Source organism: Siniperca chuatsi, linkage group LG22 (assembly GCF_020085105.1).
Source record: "Siniperca chuatsi isolate FFG_IHB_CAS linkage group LG22, ASM2008510v1, whole genome shotgun sequence".
Lineage (NCBI taxonomy): Eukaryota > Metazoa > Chordata > Actinopteri > Centrarchiformes > Sinipercidae > Siniperca > Siniperca chuatsi.
The window spans coordinates 4,228,202-4,251,347 of record NC_058063.1 but is presented as its reverse complement, the minus strand read 5'-3'; the positions used below and the strand labels follow the sequence as shown (position 1 = coordinate 4,251,347).

Sequence of the window (23,146 nt, the reverse complement as noted above, 5' to 3'; positions counted from 1 at the left end):
TTTTCTCCTCCATCTTCTTTCTTCTCTTCCTTTTATTCCTTTCTTTCTCATTATTCCTCTTCCTTCCTGCTCTCACCTTGCTTCCTCTTCCTCTTCCCAGTCTTTATTTCCATTATCCAAATCGGTAATATGAAATTCAAGAATGACCATTATTGAAGTTTTATGTCTCTGGGTAGAAGATGAGTTCTAGAGAGGTGGACGAAAAATAGAAAAGCTGGAGAAAAAGAGGTCAAGAGGCAAAAGAAAAAGACTCTGGAGGGAACACAGAGCAGCCCGGGGAGTCGAACCCCAGCTCACTCTGCTGCTAATGACATGAATATAGCACATGGACTTTAAATCAGACCTGATCTGCAAAGAGGGGTGTGAGCGCAGAACTTCCAACTGGATGTGATGACTGCTGATTGCAGCAGCATGACGAAATACATGTGCATCGATTAAGCAAAACCACCAGAGTGACTGCAAAAGTGAAAAACTGACTGCCATATGTCATCAGTTCAATATGTTTCCAATATCCAGGCAGCTGACTAAATATGCAAAGACAAACAGTTTCTCCAAGCAACAATTAGTGCAGTCCTTACCAAAGTTTGGGTGGTGCGGAGATTTGTATATTTTCACGGGTCTGGTTGCGACTGCCTGCAGATACCTTGGCCCAGACGAGGTTAACTGCCTCAGCCAATCAATAAACAACGGCTAATTACCATGCAGAACGAGCAATTGAATGAAGAAGAAAAACCCAAACTGTCTTGATCTTTGTTTCCTTAAACAAGAAATAACTGAAACTTCAAGAAAAAGACACAAAGCAAACACTGCAAATAATAAGACTGGTGTTTCCATGTGGGGCAAAATTGCTCCACACTTCATTTTTAACAACATGGTGAGTAGTGAAAAAAAGTGCCCCTCTGAGTCCAAAAGCCTGTTGGTAAGACTGCAGCAAAGGGGAACTGAGTTGGCAGAGGCTGGCGGGCACAAATGATTACAAAAATACCATCTCACAAACGGACGAGGGGGATCTTAAAATATCGCACAATCCGTAGTCAAGGACAAACAAGGAATTCCAGGAGACGCGAAGGAGAGCAGAGGTGAGAAGGAAGAGGGGGCTGTGGGGTTTCTTTTAAATCCAAAGACCAGACGCAGCCCGTCTTTCCTCCTGTGATTGAAATAGAAAGAGGCCAGAGGTGCTGGCAACGCACTCACAACAAATGGACGCAGGGGGGTTGAAAAAGCAGAAAGTACCGGAGCCTATTTGACGTCTGCAGGGTAGGTTTGTTTTGCAGACTTGTCAAGTGGCCAGATGGAAAGATTAGAGAGTGAAAGAGAAGATGGGGGGGGGGATCAGAGGGAAATCAGCAGAACCACCTGTTCATAACAAACCCGTCATGCAATATCAGGAAAAGGCCCATCCTGAAGAACAAAGCCAAGTTATTTTTATACTGAGAGCTACACTCTTTATTACAGTGCATCTCATTTTTACCTCCCTGACAACAACACTTGAAATGAAACTTTCAGGCCGATCCCAAGAACTTCACCCCAATCTGAACTATGCTACATTGATCTATAGTGAGGACTGCTGACGCTGGTGTACAGCAGCCTCTGTGTTTGACAGCTCTCTACTTTAGGCTGTGGTTGAAGTCATTTTAGAACAGCTGACAGGGACTTAGGCCTCCTCACTGATCAGCAATCATGTCTTTGGTGACGTTATGCTTAAGACAGGCTGCTTTAGTAAAACAATGATACAAATGTAAAGAAAAGTTTGGGATTTTTAGAGACATGTTATTTTTAAATCTAAATATTATAAAATTTGAGTGGTAGACTAACAAAATGGTTAAGTGACACACAAGTACCACTACAGTTAAATTAGTGACTCTTGTAAATAAACTGCAGTCAGAACTGTCTATTCATCTAGTATTTTACAACAGCACTGGATGAGATTCAGCCGATTAGAACCAAGATTTCATTTTAATAATTCCCCCTGAGCTATTTAGCTATCGAAGTGTCCAACTATCAATTTGTAAGAGTGAAGAAATTATTCCAATAATCTGATCTAAGCTCCAGAACAAGCACGTAAGTAACTTGGTCATGTGCTCCAATATTCTTTAAGTTAAAGGGACAGTTCACCCCAAAATCAAAAACACGTATTTCTCCTCTCACCTGTAGAGCTGTTTATCCATCTAGAATGTTTTGGTGTGAGCTGCCGAGTTTTGGAGATATCGGCCGTAGAGATGTCTGCATTTTCTGAATATAATGGGACTAGATGGGACTCGGCTTGTGGAGCTCAAAGCGCCAAGAAAATACATCTGAAAAACTCAACAGCAGCGTCTGTTTCCAGAAATCATGACCCGGTTACTGAAGAGAATCCACAGATTTGTTGTGAGCGGTTTCATGTAGGAACTATCGGTAGAAAGAAAATAGTTCCTACACGAAACCGCTCATTATGCACCATTAACTAATTAACTAACCATTAATTAATAAATATTATAAAGAGTTTGGTCTAGACCTGCTCTATAGGAAAAGTGCAATGAGATAACTTCTGTTATGAATTGCCGCTATATAAATAAAATTGAATTGAATTGAACTGAATTAACCACAGAGTGGTGATAGCAGAACGTGAATTAGTTTGTTGCACATTTTTGCCACTTTAAGCAAGTGGCCTGTGAATGGAGATCGTTTTGTCAGTTGTTGTTTACGAGTTCCAGAATGAAATGTCTTTATCGTCCATTTGTTCTGTTTAGCAACATGGAACCACTTCTCTGTTGAGACTTTTTCTGCATTAATGCAATGCTACCTTAAGCCACTCCTCGGCCTGTTCTTTGCTCTGCACAGCCAGCACCAGGGCATCCGCCCCCTGGTGGACAATCTTCAGTTCGTGCTTCTTCTTCTTGCCGTCTTTGGGGATGTGAGTGATGCTGCACCCTGACAGGGTCAGCTCCATCTGGGGGGTGTGGTCTTTGGAGGACTTATAACACTGGAGGGAGAGAAAAGGGGAAGGTTAGAAGAACTTCACCATTCGTCACCACAAGTACAGTATATACATATATCTTACTGGGAGCCCTTTAAATTGTGCCTGGGTGTGTTAACATGTACATAAGTGTCCCTCACCAGCAGTTTGTTATCTTTGATGACACAGAGCAGTTTGGTCCACTGGCCAAAGCGCTTCTTGCGCAGCAGGAATGCACAGATCCGAGCGTCCTTCACCAGATCCATGGATGCCTCTTCAGATGGCCACTGGTGACGCATCTTCTGGCCCTTCCCATCCTCCTCTTCCTCGTCGTACGACTCATAGGAGCTGCTCATGGCGTCCGAGTCATAGTCTGAGAGGGAGTTGCACAAGTTGTTTTTCATATACTGCCTTTTATTTTCTATTCATTCAATTACAAGTAAACATGAAAACGTGAAAAAATCTATGAATTCAGTTTTTTTTCCAGAAGCATTTCACATTGACTACTGTCTGTATGTATGGCTATGAGTAAATTCATTATATCAATGATGTCACTCACTGGAGGTGATGTATTCAGGAGCCTTTCCAGGACTTAGAGGAACCGCTTCCTCATAGTAGCCTTCTGGTAGAGAGGAGCTAGGCAGAGGAGGAGGGCCGTTGTTCGGAGGCTGCAGAGAGAACAGACGCTTCCATTGATTAGTGAGAAGTCAGAGTATGAAGCACATCAACTGACGTCTACTATTTTCATCACTAAAACTTTAAATGACACTCGCAACTGCTTTAAGTGATTACAGTTTCATTGATTTCAACTCCGTTTAGCACTTTCACTCATTTCAGTTACACTTCAGCTGACACTTCAACAGCTTTCAATGCTTACATTTTAGCTAACACTTCAACTGCTTTAACTGTTTGAACTATTTCATTTTACAAGCAAATAATTAACATTTTAAGGAACCCATATATATTGTTTACTGAACCCATATATATTGTTTATTGATACTATTTACATACAGACCACAGCAATATAAACCTCAGATCATGTGCCTACAGGCTTGGTCGCTTGGTTACTAAGTTACAGGTTGCAAATTAAAGTGGGTCCTTACAATTATTAAAGCGCAAACAAGTATCAAACAAGCAGCAACATCCACCAAACATCTACCAAATCAGTCTTCCATCCTTCAATGCATCTTCCACTGATATGAGGTCTACATTTTCTGTATGCTACAAAGCAGATTTCAGGATTCACCACTAAGGTAGTTTCCCACAAAACCTTAGTTACGCAAAATATTATTAATCATTATTTTGCTACTTCAGTTAACTGAAGTGGTGCTCCACCTGGGATTTTAACCAAGTGATGGTGTGCTTTACCATTTTACTTTAGTATTGTGGTGTTTTTAACTTTATGTGGTTTTTAAGACAAGAAAGACACATTTAAATGTTTTTTCAGTCTAACAATTTTCACTCTTGATACACATATGTATCAAATGTTCCTAAAATAACTCCACACTTACAATTGATGAAATTCTTCTGTCAGCAACAAAGTATAAATTCTGAACATAAACATTTAAATTGAGAGAGGTATACACAAACAGAAGTAAAGATAAGATGAACTGATGATAGGAGGAGTTAGGAGTAAGAGTCGTCTCGTGAGCCTCGCTGGTCATCTGCAATTTATCAAATGTCAGGCGGTGAGACGAGAAGCAGTTTGCTGTAATGTGTGGCTTCTGTGGCGTGGGAGAGGAGCCACTTCACAGGGCCAAAGGGTATTTTGTTTTGTTGTTTGTTTATTAAGTTTAGTTTGATCAGAGCGGCACAGTAAAGGGAAGCCATGTATAATCTTATCAGGGCAGCACTCGTAATAAGTAAAATACAAGTGTTAATGCAAAACAGAGGCAACTTCTGTGCATAGACATTAGAGGCATTTTCACTGTTAAAGGCAGGATATGAAAAAAAGAATAGAGACTGAGAAAGAATGCTTGTGAGGAAGAAAATACAATAATTTAAAAGTATTTAAAAGTAGTGTGTGCCAGAGAAAACAAGTGAGTGGCCAAAAGAAGTGTTGGTTTAAGGAACCTAACCTGAAGTCTTGTTATGGCCATTTAATAATGACTGGAACAGAATTTAAAAAGATTTGATAACCAAAATAAAGAGGCAAGGCTGAGAAAAACTATTCATTTGTGACTAAAGACTCCACAGAACGGTGTTATTATTGCATCATGAATAATTAGGCCTTTAATGGATTTAAGATATTTCACGGTATTATATTACAGAGCTCACGACGCAGGGGGAAATGGTGGGAAGAAAAGAGACCTCCTTAGTTTGGGCGTGTTCTCTTTGGCACCACACAGTCCAACAAATCCAGTTGTTAGAGCGGGGGATCAACTGCACAGCCTGACGTGATTCGTCTTGGCCAGTGCTGTGCACCGTTTCTCTGACGTTTCAACTCTTAAAACTAACAGAACTGTGGCTATAAACATCAAATCTGATAATCTCACGAATGTCTCACTGGTTGGCATACATCAATGTAATAACCGCATTTCAACACTGTAGAAAAATGTTCATTGTAGAGTCATACATAGCTTTCAAGTCAAACCTTTTTTAAAACAAGTAAATGTAAATTGAATGAATGAGTAATTTTTAAACTTGCTTTATATGCACAAATTTGACTAGCTGTAGGTAGCTAGCAACATATGCTCATAGCTAAAACTCATCTCCTGAGATCTTTTTTTCCTCTCGTCTTTGTATGTTCATGAAGTGAAGACATAAAAGCCTTGAAATAAGCGGGAAGTTTTGCTCAAGTTGAAGCACTTTTAACTTCTTAGCGCGTCTTCCCATTAATTTAGTATTCAATCGTGGTGCCTTGAAAATTTGTTTTGCATTCAGTCTGAATACACTGGAAAGACTGAACATGTCAACATGTCTTCTGTGAAAAATACCTATATGTAGTGTTTGTCATTGATTTTGTGATTTAGTTTGTCCCTCAAAAGACAATGTGTGATGTCACCGATGACCATCCGTACTAGTGGAAAGGATTTTTTACAGATGTAAATTAACATTAAAAAATGCTTTTAAATCACGTATAAAATAAATTGGTACTTAATTTATTTTCTGACCTGTTTTATAGTGTATTGTATTTTTTTTTTTTGCTAGTACTTTCTCCTGTGTGCACTGACGTAAAGGCGAGCTGCTGTAACAAAGAGTTTCCCTTCGGGGAACAATAAAGTATTTCTGATTCTGATTCTGATGGACCATTGACAGCAATGTTTCTTGTGGAGCCTCATTCTAAGCAAGCCGGTACCAGACAACTTCAAAGTGCATAAAATGTTGTCAAACTGTAAAGACCTTATAAGGCCACACTCTAAGTCTCTCTGAAAGCCCTTTTCACAAGGACCATGACCAAGCTGCGATGGCTGCACACTTCTTTCCTCTTAAGGAAAAGCTCTGTGTCCTCTCTTTTTATTTTATTTACTGGTGGCAGTGCCGATTTTCCGCTGGTTATAAAGGGTAGAAACTCCATAACTGTTATGAAACTCTATGTGCTATGGGTCATTAGTTACAGCTGACCCAATCAGGCGTCAGCGCTGTAGTGATGTCAGCATCCATTGCTGTAGCAACGTGGAACATTCATAAAAGGGTTTGGCTGATGTGCAGCCTCAATGGCCAACGTCTTCAAAGTGCAGAAAGTATGTGTCACTGTGCCGTGACAGTGGACAGTCCGATATTACAGTCATTCTGCCATAATTATGGTGTTGCTGTGATGAAAGACAACTATTGAATTTAGTTTAAACAAGCATATCACAGAATAACAGAAGAATGCCAAGAAAAAGGTTACTCATTAGAGAAGAGTGCACGTTCTGATTGGTACATCCCTTTTGGCCAAAAAGCTTTACTGAATGTTAGAATTTAGTCATTTTGCTTAAAGTTATTTCATTATTCTTTGGATGAATGCTAGATTCACATTAGTATGTCTATAGGATAGTGTTGGGTGTGCAGCTGATAAATCCTTCATTTTTCATGTTAATTTGACATTTAGTCAGTATGAAAATGTGATTGAAAATAAGGGCTGAACGATTAATCAAAACATTATCGAAATCGTAATATGGCCAAGTGCAATATCCAAATCGCACAGGGTACAATGTGTCACAACATACCATTTTAAATGAAGCATTGTGGTGCTACAGAGATGCCCGGCCTACAAATCATATTCTCCAGGCGTAAGGGAACATGCTTGTTTGGTACAGACCCCAGCAAAAATCACATCGTCATCATTTTATATTTTTTTCAGTGAAAATGAAATGCAAAAATTACCATTCCCACTAAAATCGTGACTCATATCGAAATATCTGTCAAAATAATCGCGATATGATATTTTTGCATGGACCTTTGGTACACATGAGTGAGAAAATATTTTAAACTCAAAGCTCACTTATTAGCTTTTTTCCGGAACATGTGATCATGTCACACAGCCTTCTTCAGCAAATGGAATTTGCTCAGGTGTCATCACCTGATCTTTAAGAATTAGATAATATGATAACGAGTGGTCGTTTTGTACTTAGGTCATGTGAAGAAGTTCCATTTGTTGAAGAAGTCTGTGCGATACGGTTGAAAGCTCCATGAAAGAAAACTACTATGTGAACCTTGAGTTTAGAAAAGATTTTATCAGAAGTAGTCAGTGGTCTGTATTTGTATTGTGAACAACGCAGAAAGATGACCAAACTAGCTGACCATTCTAAAACTACCGTGAAGCTGAGTAAATAATCAGCCCGTCGAGAATATGTCTGATAAAACGTTGCAACCAGCCAGTGAAGTTTTACTTTTCTGCCTTCTTTTGCGTCAGATGGCCACACAGTGCTCAACAGTGCCCCAATGGGCGACCAGCCTGAAACACCATATCCATCTGACCTGTCACCATCTGAAAACCCCCACTTGTGTTATTACTCATTGTGCATTGGCCCATTTGTTAATATTTGAGCCAACTCTTAACTATTCAATAATAAGTGGGAGTCCAGTCCTAAAGCAGACTCATTCTGGAGATGAAAGATAAATGCTGTTAAACACCAGGCCTACGACACCATCTGCCCAACAGTCCATAAAAAAAAACTCCCTGACTTGACTTTTTCTCAAACTATTTTCTCCCACTTTCCCATTCATTTTCTTTCTCAAGCCAAATGCAATAGCCTTCCTTTCCTCCCTGTTTATCTGTGTTGTTGCACAAAAAAGATCCATCTCAACAAGCCATTTAGAATCCACCCTTAAACCTGTGATTTCTCGTCCGACGACTTTTAAGACTCAGTGTAATTAACTAACCACAAAATTGTCATTGAAGGAATTCTTGGTTCACTGTGAGTTACTTCTTCTTCTTTCTCTTGTCTCAGTCAATACCCCCCCTCCTTCTCCTCTTCATCCCGCCTGTTTCTCTTGTTTCATCTGTAAATCAAGTGGCGGGCCAGGCCTCTAGCGGAAACCTTATCACATCTCCACTGGGGGAAACAGCGGTTCGGTGAACTCATTTCTTGGCAGGGATATGCTGCCCTGCTAAACTCCAGCACCGCCAGCGTTCTCCTCCCTACCCCAACCCTTAAAAGAAAAAAAATCCCCCTGAGAGGAAGACAGAAGGAAAAAAATGGTCAAACAATAAGGCACAATAGCAGGTTTGAGAAGTGGATGTGAAAGTAGACTTGTTCGCATTGGTGGAGGAAGATTGTTGATATGAGGTTTGCAGCTTCATATCTCACATCACAATGACTTCCTTTTCAAGACTTTTAAGCAACAATAACATTAATAATCATGCATAAAACGATTGTTTGGATAAGCATTTTTCCCTGAGTGCAGCAGAATACATTACATTACACTCCAGAGAATGTGATCCCATTGCTCTGCTATGTAGTGACTCAAAGCTTCAATGCACTGGGGTGAGGAGAGTGTGTCTGCATACACTGCACACACACACACTTACACAGACATGCATGTAAACAGACAATCCAACATTTTCTTTGCTTTCATTCCTCGAAAAACAACAGCTTGGCCATATCACACAAGTGATCTGCAGATCAATTACGCTGCAACACACTGAAAGTAACCAGACTTCACTGCGGTCACAATGCATACCGCCCCTCTGCTGACCATAAACACACACTGCATAAACGCCAACACGTAAAGGTCCATATTCCTCTGCAGTCTAGCTCTGATCAGCTTCAAATGCTCCACAGATCTCCCAAACATCTGTTCGCTATCTTCATATGGCGGTATCCTATCCAGTACAGATCAACCAAGCTTCTATCTTCACAAACCAGTTTCCTTCATCCGCTTCAAATGAGATTAGATTAGATTAGATTAGATTAGATTAGGGGTGTAAGTGGTACGTGTATTCGTCCCGAACCGTTCGGTACAGGATGTTGGGTTCGGTATGCGACTTCCTCGGATCGGTAAGCCCTGTAACCCAAACTATTAAACTTCCCACAGCGTCTCAGCCTCTCACTGCAGATTCGGACCGTGCCAAATCAATAACTATTGCTATAGGAGTATTCATTGCTGCAGATGTGCGACCATACTCGGTCGTAGAGAATACAGAATTTAAGCATATGGCCAAAGTGCTTGAGCTCCGCTACAGTGTGCCTTCACGTGTGCATGTTAGTCAGTCTGTTGTGCTGCTCTGTATAAACCAGCACAAGCTGCAACTGATCGGGATTTATCAACAGTCTTATGATGGAGCATTACTGACATATTTATTTGTTATTTAGTTTTTGTTATTGACAATATGACAGTATTTGAGTGCATTAACTGTTACACTAAGAATCATGGCCAATGAGCCACTGTTTAAAGTTACATAACATTTAATATCATTTTTCAAAATAAATGACAAAAATAATTTTTTTTCCTGCTGTACTGAAAATGTACCGAACCATGACCCTAAAGATACCGAACCGTTTCAACCGAAACCTTAATTATCCTTGTGTGGAACCTTGGCCAAAATATGCAGACAATACTGAAGATGAGCCAACAACACAATGACTGCAAATGTCTTTGACCAAAAAATCTGAACTCAATGTCCACTTACTAGCTTTTACCTCAGGTATCCCCAATTGACTTCAAAGATATTCACAAATTCAAGGCCATTATTTCCAATACAGAGAGGAGATAAGCTCTCAGGCAGCAAATTTTTCACCTAGTTTAACAATTTTAAGTTCAACTAAATTGAACTTTGACCCAAAATATGCTAAACTCCTAACTGGAGAGAGCGGCTATGTCAATGGCCCTGCCGTAAAAGAACCAGTTGTGGTTATTGGATGGATGGAAGGATGTGAAAGTGTGCATTGTTACCTATTCATTTTACTACAAGCAGACATGGAACAGTTTATGTACTACTTGTATCTGCCTGCTTGTGTTTCCTTCAGAAATGTTCATGTTGTGAAGTCAAAGCAAAGAAAAACTTACCATCAAATAAAAAGTGTAAACAATGAAAAGAAAATTGCGAATAGCGACTCGTCCATATTATTTTCATACTTTATGGAACTCCTAACCCACTTAAAGCAATTACATTCAGCGTTTCAAGGAGGTTTTCATGTCCTGTCATGGTCTAAGTGCTGTTCCTGCCTGACAAGAATACATTTCTAGAGGAAGCACTGCTACAACCATGAGAAGAGCAGCATGTACAGGTCATGTGCATGGATGCATATCAGAAATGTCAGAATTCCAGTCATAATGTGTAATTAGGTAGTGGTAAAGGAGTCCTGACATTGGTTTGGATACTTTGAGTGGGAGGTTTGTCTGCTGCCCTGGCCTGAAACTCACATCCAAACATTTATGCCAAGTATCAATTTTTGCTCTGCGTAGGAGGACTGGACCTGAATAAATGTTTCTGCCATGGTGCCAATGGGACGCTGGAATGGATAAACTGACTGGACACAGGAAAGCCACTCCCTTAGGAGAGGCTTTGGAAAGGGAAAGCTGCATTTCCAATGATTCTTGGCAAATGATCCAATTTAGAAGCACATATGTTTCCAGCTGCTGTCAATCCTAAAAGAACACTGCTGAATGAAACCAGTTTGATAGGAATGTATTGGTGAATGACCACGTCACTAAGTGGACTTTAAATATGTAATGTATTATTAAAAATGTCCAGTTTTTTTGCAATGTTTGATTTGTTATATTGATGGTCAGCAAATGACATAGTAGAATGTAACTAAAAGACTACAAATTCCGCACAAAGGCTGCACCCTGTTATATGAGAGTTCTCCCTCTGGTGTCTGAGGCATTTTCTCAAGTTTACATGTCTTCTGAAATTTACCATTTAAAAGGCACTTGCATAACATGATACCCATGTGTTTTATATCAAAATGTGCAGAAAAACCTCAACTCTCTGTATAATGCGGCAACACTTATCCTAGAGCATTGTGTAAAGAGATAATTTGGCCCTAAAGATGAAAAGTTGAAGTCCGATTTTTGAAATTCTTCAACTCTCGTGTGAAAACATACCATTACTCATGTGGACAAATTGTTTTGGTGCTTGAAATGGGTTTACCAAAGTCTTAGGTTCACAAAAGGAGTGGAGTATATGAATAAAATAGTAGATAAATGACATTTTGTAATATCGTATTTTGAGTACAAGTGTTGTCGGTGACTACTTTCACCAAATGTTAGAGGGACTGAGATAAAATGGGACTGAATAATGACTTCATACAACATATCGAACTTCATGGGATGTCTGCAAAATAAAAATTAGCTTTACAGTTTTTTTCTCAAACCACACATTTACTATGTATATAAAAATCCACACAGAAATAACACACTATTTACAATTTTGACATAATGTGCATGTTTCAACTGTCATGCCATGCTGCAAAACAGTTTCTGTCCAGCTGCATGCAGAAGGCAACATCACACTCCCTGCATTTCCACGGTGTGTCCTTTCGCTTGCCTTGGCTTTGCTATGTTCACATCTCTTGTGACCCGTGGTGGCTTTCGTGCAGGGTCCTGCTGCATGGACATCAGCAATAGGTACAGGAAGGTGACCTGCAGGTGCCCGGGTAGGAGCTGTGCGGAGAGGCTTGCCACAGAGTCAGCTCCTCCATGAAAGCTCTGTGTGTCATGGGGTTTGTTTTCTGGGCCAGACAGAGATCCTTGTGGAGAATGAAGCTGTTGGTGGTGGCAGTGTCCAGAAAATGGTAGAACAGGTTTCTGTACCAACGCATGGTTTTGTGTTGTGCAGAGTAATACTGAATGAGCTGGTCTGATCGACCAACTCCACCCATGTGTTGATTGTACTCTGTAACTGGTGTAGGACAGGGGATTGATATCTTTGTCCAAGAGCCATCTCATTGTTTCACCCTCCTCTGCACAGTTTTACAGAGTGTGCTGTGTGAATTGTGGAGCAGACTGATACTTCCCTCATGTCCATCCACTTCACATAGATGAGGGGGCCATCCCAGATCCATTTTATGGAGCCTCTTTCTGACTTCCTTGTGAGGGCATTCAGTTCTGTCCTAGGGCAGTCCTTGCGGTTCTCCCTGTAGGTCCCACAGGCAGCAAATCTTTGCTCATGGAGAGCCCTGAAAAGCTTGGGACTTGAATAAAAATTGTCCATGTTAATGTGGTAGCCTGTGCCAAGGTAACCTGGTTGCACCAGGGCCATCAAAACATCGTAGGACAGGCCATGTCCAGAGGGGATGTCGCTTTTCCCAGTGTAAATGGAAAATTCCACTGTGTAGCCATTCCTCGAGTCAGCCAAGACAAACAGCTTGAATCCCCACTTTGTGGGGTTTGCCTTCATGTACTGCATCTTCCCAGTTTTAGCCTCAGGAGGCGACCATTCTTTCATCCACAGCCACGTCTCGGTGGGGATGATAAAATGTCTTGCACGTATTCTTGATGGTGTCCAACAAGGGTTTTAGTCGGAAGAGTTTGTCATGGATGGCTGTGTCCTTTTTTCTGTGTTATGGACATCCTAAGATGAAGGTTCCAAGATATTGCTCTGTATCTGTCCCGTGGCATGATCTATGATGGAAATGACAAAGGTGATACTGCCTCCAGTAATCTGCGATGCTGTCAAGTTTCACCATGGCCATGTACAGAAGCAGCCCAATGTACTAATGTAAATCCCCCGTGTCCAAGTCTGTCCATTTGTACTTTTTTCCCTGTGCTATTTGTTCAGCAGCCTGCTTGTTTGTGTTTTGACACAGTGTTTGTACGGTTTGTACAGTAAAGTTTAAAGAGGTTGAGGGGTGTATATGTGGAGGTGGAGGTGGAGCTGAGCTGCTCTGGTGTCTGAGCTGGTTGAAACCTGGAGACAGGAGGAGCGGTGTCCAGGTCTTTGTCTGTCTTCCAAGTCAGTCGTGGCTGTGGGGAAGGTGCTTGTGGTCGGGGGACACGAGACCTCTTTGCTGGATGGAAGTGAAAAAAGCTTGTATTGTAGAAAGTCCTCCTGCATGTTTCCTGAGTCCACGACTAATCTTCTGACTCCTTGTGTTCAGGTTCACTCCTCAAACCAATACCCGCCTGCGATCTACTCACCACGGGTTCATCTCTGCTCCACTTCAGCCAGCTGTCCTCGCCCAGTCTACCTGTGCTCACAGACTGTCTGCCTCAGCTTGGGAATCATCACTGCTTCACAGAGCTTCCCTCCACATGCCTGGTTACTCTTTCAGCTTGTTCTTACAATAAACCAAAGACTAACCACTTTAACTCTCTGTTTTCAAGTTGTGTTTTTGGGTCCAGAATCTCTGTGTTATAACACTCATTAAAAGATTTGGCAATATCACTGGTTACAAATTCAATAATCACAAATTCTCCATCATGCTGTTTAATTCAGATGAGAGCGATAACCCACCCAATCATGTTCCTCACTTCAAAACGGTTAACATTTTTACTTACTTAGGAATACAAATTACTCACAGGTTAGAAGAAGTGGTACAAGCCCTTCTGTATTTACCTTATGAAGGGAGGGCTACAATGCCCAGATTTGTTGTGGTATTACTAGGCAACTCAAGTTAGAACTATCAGGTTTTATTAATCTACAGAAAACGCACCAGCATGGAATGGCATTGAGTCTTGCTCTGCAAAGCTCCAGCTGCCAGCATACATATACTCTGATAATCCTAAAAACCTTAAAAAGAGAACATCAAAAGCTATGGTGAGACACATGATGGCTGTATGGTATGAGGTACAAAAACACTTCCTGCTTTCTCTCGTTATAGTACAATTTAGGGTAATAATTATTTTGTGCCAGGTAGGGCTGATGGGGGTTTTAAACTTTGGGCTGATAAGGGAGTAAGACAAATTAATGACACTTTTGGTCCTGAGGATGAGAATATTAAAACATTTGGGGAACTTGTAGTCAAGTACAATGTCCCCCATAAAGACTTAAAAAAATATTTACAGCTCATGAGCTTTATAAGCTCTAATCAAAAACAATCCTTGGTCATCCCTGCTTTATCCTTGTTGGAAAAAGTTTTAATTAAAAATCCCTTTGGAAGTCAGAAGTATCGGAATCGGAAGTAGTAACTCGTTGAGTGCTAGATCACTAGAATTCTCAGAATCTAAACTGAAAGCATGGTAGCTGTGGAACCAAAATTTTTTGTCCTTGGCATCTCTCTGGAGGGACATATAAAATGCAGAGAACAGATCTTTGTAGACTAAAATCTATAGCATTAACATGGAAAAGTATTGGGCAGGGAAATGTCTCTGTGTTTCCCTTTGGAAAAAATTACATACACACTCACACACGCCCATTTATAAATTATCTTAGGGACGAGGATATATTATATATATATGGATATTTGTAAGTATGCATACATTTATTTTATTTATTTATATTTTTTATAAGATGTTGAAAACTCAATAAACATATTGTTGAAAAAAGAAGACTGCCATGTTTCTATGTTGTAGAACACTGAGGATATCACTGAAAGAAAATTGGGAATTTATAGTTCACACAGCTCGATTAGAGTAATAATGTTCACCAATATATTTTGGTCAATACCCGTGCATTTCTACAGGAACACAAATATACATGTTTAATGCTTTGGTACAAAACTGTACATGGACGTCCCTTAAGTTACTAAAAAGACTGTCGGGGGGATATTTGGAACCAATGTACATTGTGGTAAAGAAATTAAGTTTCTGACAGTGAAAGGCAAAATGGTTTGCTCATATTGTAAGTTCTACAGATTGTCTGAATCCAAGGACACATTGTTGTTGAAAAAAACTATGTAAAATATTGTCCAGACCTTCAGTTCCCCCAAGGTAAGAATTATCGGTGAAAGACCTTTTAAGGGTTTGCTTAAAGCTTTTGCTATGGCCTACACTCTTTTTCAGCACCACCCTGCTTCACAGTTATACACATTCACATCTGGGAGCTGCACAGTGCAAACCCAGTCTTTTACTGTTGGTTTCTGGTCGCTTCTCTACTTGTACAACTGGAGGTTAAGTGCCATGCTCAAGGTCACCTGGATGGTAGTTATTTGAGGGAGGGGGGGAATGTTACTCCTTCACTTTTCTTGACCAGATTTTTGCAGCTGGTCCCAGCTGCTCCTCTCATTTCCAAGCTACTGCCACACATATTTATTCAAGCACATGTGTTTTCAGTCTTGTCGCTTGTCAATGCTCAGATGAACCAAGGACTGAACAAATGTTTCAGATCAGCTGCTGCAGTATCAGCACACCTACAAACCTTTGAAATGTTTTCAAGTAGTATCCAAGAGTATGATCATTGTCAAACCTTCAGAAACCTGCAGTAACACAGGGATAGAAAAGACAGATGGGACAAAATATGGACAGATATCCATGTGTACACACCCTGCTTCCCCCTATACGTTCTTCAAAGCTTAGGCTACGAGGTCAAGCTAACTCATGCCAGACTGACAAAGGGCAAAAGGCTGTGGTGCTAGCTACCCATCAGCCTCAGAGTGGACCCAGCCTTTGTCCTGGGATAACCTTGAGACAACTAGCTTGTAAAAGATGGAGTAATGGTGACATTTTACAGCTTTTACTGGTTCTCCAATTGAAAACTGGAAAATGTTGTGGGAACAGTATATAAACTATTCAGAACATGCAAGTTTTCATGGTATATTCTGGCCACTTTTTTATTTCATTCATTTAAAATGAATGTATTAGTTCATGTTAGTCTTCACCCTAACTAGACTGAGAGGCTAACACACACACATACTGAACACACATATACTAAACGTCTGTAAAAATTCCCACTCTGCAGGACTCAAGGCCTCGTCAAAGTTCAAGACCTGCCAAGCTCTGCGATACACATCTAAGTGTTCCACCTCTCTGTTTATACATGAACCACCCATGCTAGTGTTACCTCCGACAAAACAAAATCTTTCTCACAACTCCCATTTTAAACTCCATTCTTCACTTCCCCTCCATCACTTTCCCTCCTTCCTGCCTCCGGCTGGCTCGTTAAGTGTGTATTTTGCGGGACAGGTGCATTCACCAGAGTGCTGTTACTGACGGATGTGCCAGCTTGCTGGCTGTACTGAAAAAATAACTGGAGAGTGAGATTGGGTTGGGTGTTTCCTGCATTTCTCTCACCTCACAAAGAGGTGTAAATGTAGGTCAGCAGGAGCTGGTAGGAGCCGGTAGGAGCTGGTGGTCCACCGCTTTGGAAAAGCTTTGGAAGGGTGGGGTGGCCCTGCTTTCACTGGAAGGGAGCCCTGTGTTATAAAGTAGGTCCATAACTGGAATGGAACCAGTCTATTGGACTAGAACTGAGTGAAAGTCACACTGAGGGATTCATGCACCAATGCAGAAACACAACACACACACACACACACACACTGTACATATATTTAGTTACCTCGACAGGAAGCAGAGGATGCCATCCTACAGCAGAACTTAATGGAAATGTGACATTACAGAACTCACATTTGTTCCTGACTAAACATTGTGTTAAATAATAAAATTATCCCTTAAATGTGGATATTAATTAAAGACTGTCACCAAGATATGTACTAAGTGGGACATTTTACAGTTGGAAAATAAACTTGTCAGTGCTTTCTGAAAGAAAAACTACAGAATTATGACACTGTTTCCGAATGACCTCAAATGTATCTTCAGCATTTACATACTGAGGCTATGCTGATCTATTGGTCAGTCTCTAATTGTGTAGAACTTGTCCTCGGAAAGGACACCCACATAGTAGGACAGAGTTTTCCCATACTTCTCTCATTTCAACTCTATGCAAGATTACTTCCCACCAAGAGTCACAACTACAGTAGTAAGCTGTGCCAATACAGCACTCCCATATTTCAGTGCTTAACTGTCAAGTTGGAAAATAGGATACTTTTGCATTATGTTGCATAAGAAATGATTTAAAGATAAGGTACAAGAGCATAGAGCAGGTCTAGACCGTACTCTTCACGATATTATTTACAGAGACCCAACAAATCCCACCAACTTCAGAGAGAGAGAGAGAGAGAGAGAGAGAGAGAGAGAATATACCCACAAACTAATTATCTATGGTAAGTTCATCTCAAATATTATACTATAGAAATATTACTGTTACTATCTACAAAAGATAGTATTTTGGTATGAAAAACCGCATTCTTAATAGCAATTTTTTAAGTATCCTGTATCATAAATACATGTCTGGCATTTGTAACAAACCAAACTGCTTTAAAACGGTTAAAACCCAGCGAGTTATGATGATTTTAACAGTGGATAGATCTCCTGCCTTGATTGACTTACATGCATTAGGAGGTGAGACTTCCCCAAACCAATATGGCGGCCGTGTTGACGCATTGCTGCAATGAACAGCAGCGGCCAATGAGGTATCTACATATATATAACTATGGTAGATTGTGGTGTGTTACGCTAGTAGCAGCTAATGTAGCCTGCAGCAGAGATGAGCAGCAGGCTGCAGAGGTCTGGTGAGCTCACCTCTGTCTAACTCCACACCAACAGATTTCTTTCATTTTCAAACTTGTAGTCTTCAGCCCCGACCTTGAGGACATTTATCAGACTTCACACAGCTCCTTCTGGACACACTACAGGCTTTATACTACTTTTAAAACATATGCAGTAGAACTCCCTATGAACTGGAAACACACTTTGATGTGTGTCATAGATTCTTATTTAAGGTTTCAAAATGGGTGCTTGATTGACATGTTGCTAGGCAATCACACTCAACCAAGGTGGCTACTGGTGGTTAATTTCTCCTCAGCTCCAACCAGACCCAGCCCTTTTACCCATATTTGGATTTTCTGAGATTCAGATCATTCTGGGTGGCATCACAGACATCTATTTGATCTACAGTCTGTTGCTTGAATGATCAATGGCGATTTTCATAGTAGCAGCCCAACTAGCAGTGAGAGATGACTACAGATATGTTCTTCTCAAGAGTGGGAAAAGGTTCAAAAGAGTCCAGCTTTCTCTGGACACACGGCTCGCTCACTGCTCTTAAGGAGAAAGTTTGGACTTCCTTCAGGTTTAGAATGTTTCACCGTCACTATCTTGTCTTTGGTACTTGTTTTTGAATGGTTTATTTAGCTAGTTACATCACCACCTTTGCATGCAGCATTTGTCTAGACAACGATTGTTTCAGACATACAATGAATGGACATTTCCAATTAACGGTATTGGTGATGGGCAAAAAAACTGTCACCAAAAAAGTCCATTCATTTTGTCTATCAACCACCCCTAGATTTTATTTGGTTCAACAGTAAACTGTATTAGTTCTCTGCCAGACAGCAGAAATAGCTTCAATTTTCCCCCAGTGCTTTATTAAGTCCTGGCATTGTAAAAAAAAAAAAAAAGCCTTCAAAAAGCACTTGAGTGGGGGAAAAAAGTTGTGAAATAAGTTTTCCATTCATGGCCCAGTTTCTCAGCGGGGACTTTTTCCAGAGTGTTTTAAGTAGGCTGAAACAGTGCTGGCCCTCAGGATTAACCATGCTGTGGCCATGTGTCACTTAGTAAAGTCCCACTGCTCACTGCAGTTAAGACTTAATCAATCTCCAATTTGCCACTTGTTTGGTTACCCCAGTGACAAAGTGCAACGCCTTTCAATATGATCTGTTAAACAACCTCATTTCCTGTCTCAAGTTAATGACACAAGTGTGCTGATGTCACTGAATGCTTTGCTGTGGTTGACCAAGCCACAAAGTAGGGGAACCCCACTGAGGAATTAAGTAAAATATGAAAACAGATTCATCAGCACCAAATGGAGACCAAAACATGCCATGCGACAAACTCCCAAAGGCAAATCATTTCTGGAGACGTACAAAAGCAGGAATGATTCAACTGAAATGGTGTGATAGGGAGCCAACTCCTGCTGCGCATGCAATCCGTAGCTTGACACAGCACAGTGACACATTTACTACAGTGTGTTTCCCCTTCAGGCTAGAAAACATTTGGTTTGGCAAAATACAGGAGGCCTACATTTATTCCAAACACAAAGCTGCTGGTCTACGGCCACCAACATGACAATGACTTGCAGTGGGTAAGAAATGCTCAGAGAAGATGGTGTGTTCAAAGAAGAAAGATCACTCCACTAGTGGTCGACCGATATGGGTTTTAGCTGGTGTATTGAAGCACAGACAAACTGACACACACATGTGCAGACAGAGAGAGACACACACACAAGTGCAGAAACGTTATGTTAGCTAATACTGTAGCAAGAAGCCCATAACGTTCGGCCACCAAAACGTTGTTGGCAGGCTGATAATTTCAAAGCTAGCTTTTGGACTCCTGTTAAGGTAAGCCCACTTGTTGAATCGAGGCTATCTCTAGCCCATTAGCAAATGCAACCGACGTTGGGTTGCATTTGCAACGTTGGGTATCTTATAACTATCAAATCAATCGCTTGCGAAAGCAGACTGTTGACTTGACATGAGACGAGAGGTTCATCAATCCTGTCTTCATCCTCTGCCTCAGCTGACAGCAGGTGCTGCTGGCTTTGCCCACTTGAGAGTCGTTCTGCTAGCTGGCTACTAATGTTACTCTACTGCTGGCAGACTTTGCACTGGCATGATCATGTATATGAGCTCCATTGATGAAGAAAATATGTTTAGGTTATGTAACATGGTTAACAACGGCAGACCACAGGCTCACCAACAATAAAAGGCTTCACAGTTACACTTGCTTACCGTCCCACAACCATCCCAAACCTGATAAATGTTTTATGACCCCGGCTCGTCGGGAGGAGTGGGGGCTGGGGACGCCCATACAATGGTTTTTGGTTGTCTGATTCAAAATGAGAGGGGGAGGAAATGAATTCCAACTGGGACCCAGACTGCTATGGATAACCAACCAAGCTAGTGTGTACAGTCTATCCATCACATGAACACACTTCTGTACGCTTGTTGACTTGGGTAGCGAGGGAGGGTCTGTCTGGGGAAGACGAGGGAGGAGAGTAGGACGGGGTGGGGGGGTGGCACTGCTGTCCAACATCAACACAGATGGAAATCATTTGTGTCTCAACAAGAGGACTGGTCCACATTCTCATTCAGCAGAGCTGCCGCGGAGCCTCACACAGCCCACACGATGCAACTGATGATGTGACTAGAATACTGACTTAAATGTAACTGTTGCAGAAAGCATTAGCGCTAAAACAATTAGCAAAAATTCCAAACATTCAGGTTGCAGCCTCTTGTAAGGCTTTGCTTCTTTTCTCTGGTTTACATCATTGTTAATGGAATATTTAGTGGGTTTTGGAAGACGTCACGTTGGGCTCACAGAACGTGTAATAGCAGTTTTCACTGTGTTTTGACATTTTATAGACAATTAACAATTAATAAATTCATTCAAGTATAATGGCCTAGTCATGTGTTGATGAATGGTTTTTAATCTATTGAAAATTTTGTTTAACTTTGGTTTAACTTCCTCAGCTTTGTATATTCTTTCACAAACTTGAGTCCAAGAATTTCGGTTTGCACAGAAGTTAAGTGATGAATGGCAAATACCCGGTTCAGTCTCATTCCACCACAGATCAAAGTGGCAATCTTGAAACGAACTAGCTTGTACAAAGTGTAATCCCACCATGTTGTAAGGCAAAAGTGTTTTTTGGTCTTCCAAATGGCCACACTCGAAGGCGAGCAGAAATCATGTCTTCATAGGCAGGGACACGACCAGATGAATGAAAACACACACTTTTCTACCGTCTCTCCTCAAAGGCATCTATTGTGTTGCACTCGGTTGTTCACACGTCTCACTATGTTAACTATGTTTTCATCTGGTGACAACAGGAAGTATGAAAACTACAGAAAAAGACAAATTGCCAACCATTTCAGCTGTTGATAAATACTGTTTCTGGCGGATGTTCAGTGACGCAGCTCCATTCTCCATCTGGATGTCGATTTGTTTTCTTCAATGCAACTTATGGAAACAAACATATTTTTATTTTGTTCAAACTACTTGACAGCTGGATGGAAACCGTTCATGTGACAGAGGCAGTAAGCTCGCTGATGGCAATATTAGTGTAGCATAAATCTTGAATATGAAAAGAGACAAGAGAAAGAGAGAGATTCTTCTAGTCCTACAAGACTTCAGTGGGATTTTGTCACACTTAGCGGCCGTTTCTAATTAGAGCCAGACCTTGTTTTTTGTGTGCTTAAATACGTGTGTCTGTGTGTGTGTGTGTTAGAGTGTGGCATGTAACACATTGTAAAATGGTGCAGTGATCCTCTTCCTTAGATCACTCAAGTGATTTATGAGGTGAGGTGTGTGGAGAGGATCAAACTGACTTGAAAAGATCCTTCTTCTCTCTCTGTGAGTGTATACAGTATGTGTTTATGAGCAAACCCACCAGTTTTGGTAATTTATACTCTTGCACACACACACACACACACACAGCTCTAGACCCATGATCGGAGTGTCATGGTTATGTGTGTTAAGCTTCCTGACCCTAGTGTTCTGTTTCTTGGATTTATGCTCTTCTCCTGGTGTACCTTCATTTATGGACTTTTGGATTTTGGTTTTTGCTGGCTCCCTGTTGGACTTGTTTGCCTTTTCTTGACTGCTTACCTGGTCGTGACTTGTCTGCGTTTGGGTCCTCTCCCTGTTTCCCGGCTTGATATTTAAACGTGACACGGAGCAGGAGGGCCTTTGTGTATAACAACACCAGGAGGAACACCACCATCATTATTTAAATCCATTAATATATCTTTTACCAGTGCTAAAAGCTTTAAAAAGTCACATTTAAAAAAGTGTTAAATATAGGCATTGGAATAATAATAATAACGGCTGCCCGTGTGATACTTTTAATCCTACGGTTTGTTTTTAATCAAGACATTTTTCTTTTTTGATGTCTTCTATGTATTAGACTTCAATTTTGTTTTGCAGGGACTTTTTAATGATTGTTAATACCCCCGCCATCAAAGCAAACTGTTCTGCTTTGAACCACCCTGTGGCCTCCCCTTGGCCCCCCTCCAAGAGGAGGCCACAGGGCGTGACAGCTTGATAAAAACTAAAATGGCTGTCTATTTGATTAGTGGATATCCTGCAGGGTCTCCTGATCCCTAATGACATTAGTGTGTGTGTGTGTGTGTGTGTGTGTGTGTGTATGAGAGCGAATTATTAGTCAGCCCTTGCTCACACTCTTAGCAGGCTAAGTGATAAAATGACACAGTTAATAAAAAGACATCAGATATCTAAGTTCTGAACTGGACTATATATGAACCTGGGAAATAGACTATTTCTTCCCCATTGGGAAACTGATCCATGTGTTAGCAATGCATGCTAGCAGACTACGGCCTAAACTGTGAAGTGAATTTAGCATGTCTGCACTGCTAGCAAGAACAAATTTAAGCAACACATCACTGCATGCATTACTTTACAATGGTTTTAGAACAGCTAACACAGCTGAAATGGTTTGATTTAGCTGGCACTTTGGTTAAAAACACCGTACCAATTTAAATGTGGTAGCAATATCACAACTTCTAGTCCTCCTTTGCTAACACAGCAGGAATAAAGTATTGTAAAATGTTTCTGCCTGGACAGTAGCTACACAACTGGTAAGTTACACAGAGTCGTCTGAGCACAGAGTGCCCTACTTCTGTGTTCATATCCACCTATTTTGCTTGGGTAGTGATTGTTAATGCAATAGCTGATGTTAGATATCCTGCACAAGAGCTTGTCAGGAGGTAAAGGGATGTGTGTGACAAACTGCACAACAATTCCACACTGAGTAAACGCATCATGGAGGTCCGTATAATTTGATTACCTCTTCTTTTGTGTTTAATACACAAGCAGAACACTGCGTAAATGACG

General features: G+C 40.9%; 1 protein-coding gene across 8 annotated transcripts in view; it reads right to left on the bottom strand.

Annotated features, from left to right (window-relative positions):
* afap1 (actin filament associated protein 1) overlaps nucleotides 1–23,146 on the bottom strand; it is a 127,859-nt gene that overhangs the window by 25,336 nt on the left and 79,377 nt on the right. For all 8 annotated transcript variants that reach the window (XM_044185082.1, XM_044185087.1, XM_044185088.1 and 5 more), the window contains exons 4-6: nucleotides 3,495–3,603; nucleotides 3,097–3,308; nucleotides 2,783–2,962 (exon numbers count right to left, since the gene is read on the bottom strand). In XM_044185082.1, coding sequence (XP_044041017.1) covers nucleotides 2,783–2,962; nucleotides 3,097–3,308; nucleotides 3,495–3,603 — 501 coding nt within the window. The remainder of the gene's footprint in view (nucleotides 1–2,782; nucleotides 2,963–3,096; nucleotides 3,309–3,494; nucleotides 3,604–23,146) is intronic.